Source organism: Notolepis coatsorum (assembly GCF_963971535.1).
Source record: "Notolepis coatsorum genome assembly, chromosome: 2".
In the NCBI taxonomy this organism is placed as follows: Eukaryota; Metazoa; Chordata; class Actinopteri; order Aulopiformes; family Paralepididae; genus Notolepis; species Notolepis coatsorum.
The window spans coordinates 150,144,541-150,157,450 of record NC_140166.1 but is presented as its reverse complement, the minus strand read 5'-3'; the positions used below and the strand labels follow the sequence as shown (position 1 = coordinate 150,157,450).

The window sequence follows — 12,910 nt, the reverse complement described above, 5'->3', positions numbered from 1 at the left end:
TGATATGACAACCTTCTCATAACAAAAAGGTTTTTCAATGTTTTAAATGTTAAGAAAAACGTACTTCCTGACTGACGTGAGTGAATTGAAAGTGAACAGAGGACAACCCTGATACACACCATGTGTTGTTATTACCGCACAGTAAACACGTGATAATGCTGAGTGAGTGAGCAGGAGAGGAGTGCAGGGTTCTCACAGACATTGCAAAATGAAATTCAAGGACTTTCAAGTCAAGTATTGACTTACTAGTACCATACTGTCTTTATACCTGTATCACTGTACATTTAATACTACAACTCTGTATGTACATCTGATTAGCACTATTACTCAGTAGTACTAATGTATATATGTTATACCCAGTTTAATCACCTGTACATTGTATATTACACTTTACTGTTACATTTGCACTGGTTGGATGCCAAACTTCTTTTCATTGTACTGTACTTGTGCTGTATGACAATATATTTGAATCTAATATAATCTAATCTGATCTCAATTCACGTCACCGCCGTCTTTGATCGAGACGAAGCTGGGGTGAGAAAACTAGGAGACCTGTCGACTCCCATGCAGGGTTCCCACAGACATTGCAAAATAAAATTCAAGGACTTTCAAGTACTTTCCTAAGCACTATTTTTCATTTTAAAAGGGCATTTAAAAGGATACAATTGACTTTTAAATGCAGTTTCTTTATAGAAAATGTTTAAATGTATGACCAATTTCCAACAACTAGTTATCATGGATGAACAAAACGTTCAATGCGATGGTTGATTTGAATTTCAAGGACTTTTTACATCAACTTGTTAAAAAATTGGCTGTTTTCAAGGAATTCCAGGCCTTGACCTTTTTTTCTAATTTTTTTTTAAACACTTCAAGGACCTTGTGCGAACCCTGTCCCACGTTATGACTGCTAAGAATTGTATTAAAAAACAGCTCTTCTAGCATCAGAATGACAAAGATGACAAGATGGTTTTCAGACTCATCATGCGGCTGAATGTTAGTTGGTATCCGTTATTCACTTGATTGTCGTGACGGCATTTCAATGAGCAGATGACTCCTTCACAGCAACACGTCACACGAGGGCCGTTCAAAAACAATCCAAGTCACGTCATAATTAGGGATGCACTGATCCGATATTGATATCAGCCCCGGTATGACTAAAATAGCTGGATCGGGTATCGGGAAAAGAATATATATATATATCGATTTATTTTTATATATATATATATATATATATATTAGTGCTGTCAGGCGATTAAACAAATTAATCTAATTAATTACAGGATTTGTAATTAATTAATCTAATTAATCGCATTTTAATCGCATAACCATTTTATGCCTGATATTCTATATTCTATAATCATATTTCAAATTGCATGTGTCCGGATGGCAGAATTCAGTACTGTATCTACAAAACCTTCTGTTTAATCATCTTCCATCTATTAATTTGCTTAGATTTTTCAGGTCTGGTTAATTTGAGCATAGTGTTATTCACAGTCAAAGATAAAAAAATAATTATTGATATTCTCATTTGGTTCATTACAATTTACTAACAGACACAGTATTTCTGACACTGGGAATACATTCCCTGAGATCCATAGATGTCCCTAGAATCAGATACTAAGAACATGCAAATGGACCATTTAAAAAAAGTCTGTAAATGTGTATTCTACGTTCTTATGGAATGAATGAGATAAAACAAAAGCTATAAAAAAAAAAAAAAAAAAAAAAATGTAATTAATTTTGAGTTAATTTTCATAACGCGATAATTTGCTGTGTAATTAATTAATCTAATTAACACGATAAACTGACAGCCCTAATATATATATTAATTAATAATTCAGTACATTTATATCTATGTGTTAATATGTTACATTTAGTTTCACTAAGTTAAGAAAGTAATGTTTTAAGTCAAGCCTGATGTTGCCTTGCACAAAAGAATGATCCCAGTCTCTTCCACACAGTGAGGCATACAGTTTATTAATTGAACAATGGGTATCGGATCGGTACTCGGTATCGGCCGATACCCAAAGCCCAGGTATCGGTATCGCCGTCGGGACTGAACAAGTTGGATCGGTGCCTCCCTAGTCATAATGACGCCTGTCGTTACATTAGTGTGTCCTGTCTGTTGTTTTGACTTCTTCGTTTCGTGAAGTGGGATTTTTATAGCAACGTTTTTAAAGGAACAGAAAGGTAGATACTAATTCCATCTCTGTGCCTTCAGTGGAATAATAATAATAATAATAATAATAATAATAATAATTAATTGCATTTATATAGCGCTTTTCTAGACACTCTTACTCTTTACAATGTAGGGTGGAAATTGCCTCCTTCACCACCACTGTGTAGCACCCAACCTTGGGCTACAGGCTCAATGGCTGCCATACTGGTACTTCTTGTACGCTGTGACCTGCTGGGGCAGCAGACTGAGAGCAGGGGACACAACCAGGCTGGATAAGCTGGTCAGGAAGGCCAGTAGCGTGGTTGGGGTGGAGCTGGACTCCCTAGCGAGGGTGGCGGAGAGGAGGAACCTTGCTAAGCTCCAGGCCATCAGGGAAAACCCCTCCCACCCACTATACACAGACTTGGCTGATAGGAGGAGCATGTTCAGTGCTAGGCTCACACTACCCAAATGCAGCACTGAACGGCACAGGAAGTCCTTCATTCCAACAGCCATCAGACTATACAATGCATCACTGTGCCTCACTGAATCACTGAGCACAGAGTGGCAGTTACCATCTTCCTGGACTTTTTGAAACAGCACTGTGCAATACTACACCTACTGTAGACCTCAGTATATTTTTACTGTATTTATTTACTGTATATTTTATTCCATTTTTATTCTATTTTACTCTACTCTTATCCTATTGATTTGTTTTATTATTCTTATTATTCTTATGTTTAAATGTTGAGCGATTTGCAGTGTCAAATTTCCCACGGGATAATAAAAGTATTTCTATTCTATTCTATTCTATTCTATTCTATTCTATTCTATTCTATTCTATACACACTGGCACCAGGCCCACATCACACTACACAATGGCTGAACGGCTCAAGAGACAGGGATTGATATCAGTCAATTAAGACGAAAAAAGAAAAGCTATCCGGCTGCAAGCTAGCCTAGCTTAGCACAAATGAATGGTAAGCGGATCAGGTAGCCTAGGTTAAAATGCCAGGAGAGGTGTTTTTGGCCAACAGCTACTAGTAGGCTAGCTGATCCATATCGGCTCCCATTGATTTGTGCCGAGCTCGGCTATAGCCTGTAGCCGGATAGATTTCTACTGAACGCACAGAGGGGACATTGGTATCTATCTTCTTGTGTGGGAATGAGGCGTATGAGGCGTGTGCGTGTGTACAGTATGTGTGTGTGTGTAAAAGGTGTACTGTACCTGGTTCCTGCTCTCACTCTCTCTGATCTTGGTCTGCAGAGAGTGGACCTGGCCCTGGGCCTTCTGGAGCTCACTGACGCACTGACCTGCAGCGCTCTCATACTGAGTCAGCTGACCCTGCTGCTCACCAATCAGCCTCTACAGAGAGAGAGAGAGAGAGAGAGAGAGAGAGAGAGAGAGAGAGAGAGAGAGAGAGAGAGAATCATGTTAGTATAATTCAATAACACATACACAAACACATGAAGAACCGTGTTGGTGAGATTCCATAACTCTGCTACTATGCTAAGTTTAAAACATACATTATGTAACTGCTTTTACGATCCCCAATATCCCTGAGTATGTCGCATAGCTAAACTTATAAATGGCAAAAGGAGTATGAGGAGGGACATTCTCAGGTACAAATGTTTGAATTTAAGTGGGTGATTTTTCGGTCTGTCTAATTGATCAGGTCATCCTGGTCATCTGTAACCACAGTGCCTTACTACTAGGGTGACCAGATGCAAAAAGTCCAAAAGCAGGACATCAGTAAGATTTTGGTGGGACAAAGTGGGACAGATAGATAATGTAATTTTTTTTATTAGAATAACATGGTCTTCACCGAGACCAATTATTTTTTTTTGCTTCAAAAAGAGGGACATCCTCTCAATACGTGGGACGTTCGGTCAAATGGTGGGACAGTACAACCAAAAGGGAGACACCTGGTCACCCTACTTACTACGGTATCTCATGGTTGCATCTCTCTCTAGTTGTTAAAGGAACACGCCAACATTTGGGGAAATGTTATCGCTTACCGTCTTATCCAGAGTCAGACAAGAGGATTGATACCAATTTCAATTTCCTCTCTGTGCTTTCAATAGAAAAGCTATATCCGGCTGTAAACTAGCCTAGCTTAGCACACATTAATGGAAGCGGATACGGACCAGCTAGCCTAAAAAACACCTCTCCCAGAGTTTTAAGCTGTAGGCTAGTGGTCCGTATGGAGCTTGGTAAGCACATGTCCCATAATGTTGGCGACGGTGTGTTCCTTCAACCCTTTCACTGCCACACTACAGGTTAACCCTTTACTATCACACTACTGTGATAGCAAAGGGTTAACCTTCTGTAGTGTGGCAGTGAAAGGGTTAACCTGCTGTTGTGTGGCAGTGAAAGGGTTAACCTTCTGTGTATTGTCGCAGTGAAAGGGTTAACCTTTTGGTAGTGCGGTAGTGAAAGGGTTAAGAGCAGAAAGGTCTCTCACTGCAAACTTCAGCCATAGAGACTTCCAGGACCAGATGGGGGAGCTCTATAACTCTGCAGAATATGAGGGCGGCTACGAATGCGGAGACGCTGGGCTCGCCTGTTCGAGCCCAGCGCTCCACATTGCTTTCAGTTTAGCTGGTCGTTCATACTAATACACATTGGCCGTATTAGGGGGTGGGAAACTGATGGGTGGGGATCGGGCGTTGTGGACAGCGACTCCTACAGGTCAGTTGGTGCGCGTGCGCAGTAGAATCAGGAAGTGTCGGGGGCAGCGTGAGCCTCCCACGTGTTACTCCTCGCCACTGAGAGATCGAGCTGCGCAGGTGAAAAGATGCGACTGCTGTTACCTCAAGTACCGGAGGGGACTTGTGCTATGTATGACTTAGTCCACATTGCAGCCGGCTTGTGGGAGGCAAGAAACAGCGTTCGTGACAGGGGAGGGTTGAATTGGATGATACGAAATTGGGATGGGAGAAAATATAGAAAATGGGAGAAAAAGTGGATCAAAAAACAAACAAAAAAACTCTGCAGAATATGAATGTCTTCTCTCAGAACTAGGGGGGTGTAGACTCAGAACTAGGGGGGTGTAGACTCAGAACTAGGGGGGTGTAGACTCAGAACTAGGGGGGTGTAGAGACTCAGAACTAGGGGGGTGTAGACTCAGAACTAGGGGGGTGTAGAGACTCAGAACTAGGGGGGTGTAGAGACTCAGAACTAGGGGGGTGTAGAGACTCAGAACTAGGGGGGTGTAGAGACTCAGAACTAGGGGGGTGTAGAGACTCAGAACTAGGGGGGGGGTGTAGAGACTCAGAACTAGGGGGGTGTAGAGACTCAGAACTAGGGGGGTGTAGAGAGAGACTCAGAACTAGGGGGGTGTAGAGACTCAGAACTAGGGGGGTGTAGAGACTCAGAACTAGGGGGGTGTAGAGACTCAGAACTAGGGGGGTGTAGACTCAGAACTAGGGGGGTGTAGAGACTCAGAACTAGGGGGGGGGGTGTAGAGACTCAGAACTAGGGGGGTGTAGAGACTCAGAACTAGGGGGGTGTAGAGACTCAGAACTAGGGGGGGGGGTGTAGAGACTCAGAACTAGGGGGGTGTAGAGACTCAGAACTAGGGGGTGTAGAGACTCAGAACTAGGGGGGTGTAGAGACTCAGAACTAGGGGGTGTAGAGACTCAGAACTAGGGGGGTGTAGAGACTCAGAACTAGGGGGGGTGTAGAGACTCAGAACTAGGGGGGTGTAGAGACTCAGAACTAGGGGGGTGTAGAGACTCAGAACTAGGGGGGTGTAGAGACTCAGAACTAGGGGGGTGTAGAGACTCAGAACTAGGGGGGGGGTGTAGAGACTCAGAACTAGGGGGGTGTAGAGACTCAGAACTAGGGGGGTGTAGAGACTCAGAACTAGGGGGGTGTAGACTCAGAACTAGGGGGGTGTAGAGACTCAGAACTAGGGGGGGGGTGTAGAGACTCAGAACTAGGGGGGTGTAGAGACTCAGAACTAGGGGGTGTAGAGACTCAGAACTAGGGGGGGGGTGTAGAGACTCAGAACTAGGGGGGTGTAGAGACTCAGAACTAGGGGGTGTAGAGACTCAGAACTAGGGGGGTGTAGAGACTCAGAACTAGGGGGTGTAGAGACGCAGAACTAGGGGGGTGTAGAGACTCAGAACTAGGGGGGGTGTAGAGACTCAGAACTAGGGGGGTGTAGAGACTCAGAACTAGGGGGGTGTAGAGACTCAGAACTAGGGGGGTGTAGAGACTCAGAACTAGGGGGGTGTAGAGACTCAGAACTAGGGGGGGGGGTGTAGAGACTCAGAACTAGGGGGGTGTAGAGACTCAGAACTAGGGGGGTGTAGAGACTCAGAACTAGGGGGGTGTAGAGACTCAGAACTAGGGGGGGGTAGAGACTCAGAACTAGGGGGGGGGGGGGGGTAGAGACTCAGAACTAGGGGGGTGTAGAGACTCAGACTCATCAAGATAAGAAGATGATTGAGTTGGAGTCACCCCCTCCAGAGGCTTGAGAGATGGCCACAAAAAACACCAACGAAGAAGAATAGGCTCAACATCCCAATACACACCCCCCCCCTCTCGTACCCCAAACAATCCCAACTTCACCCTCTTGCCCCTCCTGTCCTCCAAAGTAGGGTATCTTTCTCTCTCTCTCCCCCCCTCTCTCTCTATTCTGCAGAGCTCTATAGAATTCTATGGTTTAAAACTTGACAACGTAAACATTCTAAAATAGACCCAAGTGTATTTCCTGCTGCTGTGTTTCCTCACAGGAAACCAACTTGGGTCCAAAAAGCTGTTCCCTGTTCCAACGCAATGGAAAGTGATGATGATGATGTGAGTTCAGAGTCCTCCGCTCGCTGCTGGATGACTTCCTGAGGAAGTGCCCGTTACCACGGCAGCGTGCCGTTCACTTCCTTGTTTTTGTTTGTACAGATGTAGGTACTGATATCATGCCACCGAGCCATTCAAGGGCTCTGTTAATAGTGTATGCAGTCGATTCAAGCGACGTTGTACTTTTGTACTTATTTTATGCCTGCACGTTTACATTGCACTACTTTCATTGTCTTTTATGCCTATTCTTATGTCTGCAATTTATGCATTGTTTTTTATTCTGTCAATTTGTGTGCTGATTTTATGCTATATAGTTATTAATATTTATTGTTATATTGTAGAAATGTGTGCATTGAAATGTCTGTAAAGTCTCGACGACATTAAAAATGAGGGTGACCTCTGACCTCAATTGTCTTTGAGAATAAATAAAGGTTGATGATGATGATGATGATTCACAAGCTCCGTAAAAAAATGGGGCCCTAGCATTTCATAGTATTAGAGTAACCGAATTATGTGAGATTAGAGACAATAGAGCAGGTTTTGGCGCAATGAGCAGTCGGCGTGTTTTTTTTACGACATAATATAGGTGAGGCTATCACTTATTAAACAGCTGACTAGATGTTTAACAGAAAATCGGTGATAAAAAAATTTAAAATAGAGATTTGTCTCGCTGTCTCTCTCTCTCTCTCTCTCTCCACAGACAGCCGCTCTCTCCCCCGGAGAGACCTGTTGCTCTAGCACCTGGTCTCCATCCATAATGAGATGTGAAGTCATCATTAGCCTGAGTACACACAGTGCACTCCGGCCAAACAGTGACCACCTGCCGCTCTCAGCGCAGGAAATGAGGAAACTGATGCTCTGAAAGGGTGAATTGATAATGTGGGGAGAAAAAGGCCAGAGAATTAATTCACTACAAGGCGGTGCCGTCCTTCACATGATCCTGCTTCACGAGACTCACTGGGCCGTACGTTCACCAGGTCACTAATCAGAAAGTGATGAATCAACTACTAGGCTTCGCGGTTAGCAGCATGGTTCATGTGAGAAAGGGTCATTGTCCAGAACAGTGTTTCTCCTATTAGGGATGGGTACCGAATCCGGTACTTATTTTAAGGGTACCAGCCGACTCACGTCGGTACTACTGAGTGCCGATTCACGTGAGAGCCACCGGTGCTACATTTCGGTAAAAAGCGGTCACAAGTGTGGTTACACTTTACGACAACACTCGCTGCAATATTGTATATATATATATTAACTAATTGTTCTAAATAAATAATAATAAATTATTTGAAGTTTGGACTAAAGTACTGAAAAAAGGTACCGTTGGGTAATGGTATCGATTCACAGGTACCGGTAACGGTTCAAATGTGAACGGTACCCATCCCTATATATAATAGACTGTATGTAATAGCAGTGTTTTCCCATGATCTCGCCGTCTCTGTCTGCTGTACTGAGAGCCTTTTCATACGAGGGGAGATTCAGTCAAATCATTAACATGACAAAGGGAACTTATGAAGCTGGATCGGGGGGGCTGAGCAAACCCCGGTGTGCCCCTGGAAACAGTTGCCATGGCTACCAAAGTGTTGCTAGGATAGAGATGAGCAGCTCGGCAGTGAGCTCTCTCACAGAGGCTAATCAAGAGAGCGTCCTGTCTGTGTTGGTGGCCGCGAGCGAGGGTGCTAAAAGGAGACGAGACGAGAGACAGCCATTCGGAACAGACGTGACCTTGTTTCATTCTCTATGAATGGTAGGCACACAAAGCGGGTTGACAGTTCGAGTCATAAACTGTCATCTATACCAAAAATGTGTTTTGAACTTGTCTCGTGAACCCATAGAACAGGTAAATAAAGTAAAATTACTGGGCATAATAATTGATAGCCAGCTGTCATGGGCAGAACACATTGATACCATAGTGAAGAAGATGTGGGGTAGTGGTATCTCCATGGTGAGGAAATGTATTTATTTTATTTTTTTAATCCACTTTTTCTCCTCTTTCTATTTTTCTCCCATCCCAATTTCACTGTGCCAATTCTCCCCTCCCCTGTCTTGAATGTTGCTCGCATATGCCCCCCACTGGCCGGTTGTAGGGAGGATAGAAGCCTTGCATCACGTGTCCCCTCCGATACACGAGGAGGCAGCCCGTCACATCTTTTCACCTGCCAGCGCGGACTCTCATTGGCGAGGTGTAACGTGTGGGAGGCTCACACTACCCCCGCCATTTCCTGTCTCTGCTGTGCAGGCGTCCCCCAACCGACCTGTAGGAGTCGCTGTCCACAACGTCCAGATTACCACCCATCAACTTCCACCCGCTAACTCTGCCAATTGAGTTAGTATGACGGCCGGCCCAAGCCGGAGGCAACACCGACAGCCGGATCCGAACCCGGTGTCTCTTGCGTTGGTGACGAGCGCAATGTCTGCTGCGCCAACCCAGCCGCCCCAGGAAATGTCTTTCTTATGTCCCTACATACATTGTGGGACAGGTGGCGAAATCTTACATTTTATGTCACCTGGATTATTGTGCACCAGTATGGTCCTCTGCATCCAAAGGTCAACTAAAGAAATTGCAAACTGCCCAGAACAGAGCTGCAAGGTTAGTCTTACATTGTTCCATGAGAACAAACACTATCAGTATGCACCGTCAACTCTCATTAACGGTTAAGAATAGGCTGGTTTTCGACACGGTTACATTTTTCAGGAACACTGTCTTTTCGTCTCAACCTGTTTTCTTATACAAACAAATTGTCAGATGCAGTCAGGTTCATTCTTATTTTACTAGGTCAGCCGATGATGGACAGATTTTGTTACCACGTCCAAAATCAAAAGCTTTAAAGAGGACGGTTGTTTATCGTGCCATCAATCATTGGAATAACTGCCCACTGAACATAAGTAAATTGAATAGCAAAGTATTGTCTTTCAAATACCACCTGAGAATGCACTACTTAAATATGTGAGCAAAATATTCTGATGTTTATAATGATGTCTACAATGTTTTACTGTTTTTAGATTATCATTGTTAATTAAGTGAATTGTGATTGTCATATATATCTCATGTATTGTTATGTTTTATGTTTTTTGTTGTCTTTCTGTGTGGACCCCAGGAAGACTAGCTCGCCACTTAGGTGGCAGCTAATGGGGATCCTTTTAACAATAAACAAGAATAAACAAAGCGGTGGATTGGTTGTCGGAGCTCATACTTAGGAGAAAGATCGATCAGTGTTTTCCAGCGCTTTCAATGCTGCGTTGTCCGACACAACTTCCTGAGATAACATGATTCTCCAGCGGGAATAAATTGGTGTGTAAATTCAGGAAACAAACTAAAAGGAGAAAGACTTTTCTCCCAACTCCCTCATTTTAAACTGGAAAAACAGCCGAGCGAATTATCAATCATAGACCTCCAGGCCACACCCTCTCAAGGTGGAAGGTTCTCCAGCACCCGGCCAGCTAGCTACCTGCTGGAAGCTAACAGGTCCACACAGGACATAGTCATCCGGCCAGTTAGCTACCTGCTGGAAGCTAACAGGTCCACACAGGACATAGTCATCCAGCTAGCTACCTGCTGGAAGCTAACAGGTCCACACAGGACATAGTCATCCGGCCAGTTAGCTACCTGCTGGAAGCTAACAGGTCCACACAGGACATAGTCATCCAGTTAGCTACCTGCTGGAAGCTAACAGGTCCACACAGGACATAGTCATCCGGCCAGTTAGCTACCTGCTGGAAGCTAACAGGTCCACACAGGACATAGTCATCCAGTTAGCTACCTGCTGGAAGCTAACAGGTCCACACAGGACATAGTCATCCAGCTAGCTACCTGCTGGAAGCTAACAGGTCCACACAGGACATAGTCATCCAGCTAGCTACCTGCTGGAAGCGAAACGGCCCACACAGGACATAGTCGTCCAGCCACTGCTCCTCCATCTCAGCCAGCTCCGCCTGGAGCTCGTCCTTGGCGGTAGGGGTCACCACATCCGGCACGGTGTGGTGGTGGTGGTGGGGGTACAGCTCGCACATCCTAACCCCACCGTAGGGGGTCCCGAGAGGGACGGGCAGGGACAGGGAGAGCTGGCCCGGGTCCAGTTTGAGTTTGACCAGGACAGGGAGTCTACTGCCTTGTCGGATCTTCACAGGCTTGTACTCCCAGCCCCTCATCAGACTCAGGACCAACTCCACCCCGGAGAGGGAGCTCTCGCTCGGGGGATTGTCCCACAGAGAGTCCCCCCTCGGCAGAGCCTCGCCTGGGTCTTTCTCCCCCGCCGCAGTGCCGTCGTCTCCCACTTCCTCCCTCTCCGGGTGGGGGGCGGCGGCGGTGGAGAGGCGAGCGGCGTCCACGTCTAAAGACTCCATGGACACGGCAGGGCTGGCGCTCGTCCTCTCACAGAGGGTCCTGTCGCTGTCCGGCCCGGCCGAGGGAGACTCGGAGGGCACAGGGGTGGTGGTCTCCGACCCCCCGGAGGTGGCGGAGGAGGCCTCGCCCCCTGTGACGCTAGCCGAGTAGCGGGTGGACGGCCCACAGGAGGTGCTCCGCTGGCCCACCTTGCGGGGCACCTTACACACCGCCTCGTAGTCCGAATCGTTAACACGGAGGACCGCGCACCCCCTGCAACGCCTCGGCTTCTGCCCCCCCGAGAGGGAATCCGATCCTGGGCACTGGTGGTGGTGGTGATGATGATGGGGTTGGTGGTGTTGGGGGTCCAGCACAGGGTCCTCCTGATCGGCCCAGGACTCATACAGGGAGTAGGTCAGGTCGTCCTGGATCATCTCAGAGTACCGAGCCACCTGGAGAGAGGAGAGATCCACGACCGGGGGAGAATCCTCAGAAGCCCCCCTGCCCTCCGTCAGCAGCACCGTCTCCGCGCCGGAGCCAGGAGAGAGGGCAACGACGACGCCGACGTTACCGCCGCCGTCCCCCGCGTCGTTGTGTCTACGATACAGGCCGCACACGCACTGCCGCAGGCGGTCCTTCTCCGACAGCAGCTTGTGCAGCCGCTCCAGGGACAGCGCCTCCACGCGGGCGATCACCGTGTCGAAGCGGTACATGCGGTCCAGCATGAAGGTGCACTTGGAGCAGGCGAACTCCCCGCGGCCGTCGCGGGCGAGCTCGTGGCCCAGGGCGTGGGACAGCAGCACCTGCAGGTTGAGCTTGGAGGTCGGGTGGAAGATCCAGCGCCGCTGGTTGCCGCAGAGCTCGCGGGCGCAGATACGGCACACCTCCTTCATCTTCACCACCACGTCCAGCATCACGAAGGGGAGGGGGGGGGTCTCGTCTTGAGAGTACGATTTATTCACCAGGTCGGAGCTTTGTTGTTCTCAGGGGTCTTTATTCGAGTTGGCAGGTGTGATGGACTGAGCAAACTGGCCTTCTAATCCAAAATGCAAAAACGGTTAAATAATCTGGTGTTAACGTCACAGGGGGGGGGGGGGGGGGGTTATGGTCTTGAAGCTTGATTCAGGTTATCAGAGCTTTTCTTATTGGAGGTGTATTCAGGTGAGGCTAAGGAGTGGTTGATGGAGTAGAGTGTCTCCGGTTAAGCATGATTTGGTCTCTAATAGCAACAGCAGCTCATTCAATGGGTTCTCCACCAACAAGGAAGTCAGATGAATAAATAAATTGTTCATCATACACTGAATAATAGTGATGTTATGTGAGTTAGTGTGCCTTTTATAATGTGGTTATTACATCCACATTATTATTATGATGGCGATGGGCGGCAGCAGCATCACGTTTTAGTCCAATTCCACTCTCAAAAAAACGCGAGGAAATCATGGCATCCGCGCTGTTGATGTTGGCAGGTGGTGAGGATGTTTATTGATAATCCATCATTAATAAATCGGAGTTGTTATTCCTGCTAATGACGACACAGCATGTTATCTTCTGAACTACATCACCACACGTCTCTGGAATGACAGCACAGCACCGCCTTCTTTAGCCTGTTCCTGCAGCACAGCCCCGT

General features: G+C 46.6%; 1 protein-coding gene across 1 annotated transcript in view; it reads right to left on the bottom strand.

Moving 5' to 3' along the window:
* Positions 1 to 12,425, bottom strand: part of pde4dip (phosphodiesterase 4D interacting protein) — a 133,171-nt gene extending 120,746 nt beyond the window's left edge. The window contains exons 1-2 of the mRNA XM_084308348.1: positions 10,821 to 12,425; positions 3,387 to 3,524 (exon numbers count right to left, since the gene is read on the bottom strand). Of these exons, the coding sequence (XP_084164474.1) occupies positions 3,387 to 3,524; positions 10,821 to 12,197 (1,515 nt within the window). The 5' untranslated portion in view covers positions 12,198 to 12,425. The remainder of the gene's footprint in view (positions 1 to 3,386; positions 3,525 to 10,820) is intronic.
* Between the last annotated feature and the right edge of the window lie 485 nt (positions 12,426 to 12,910).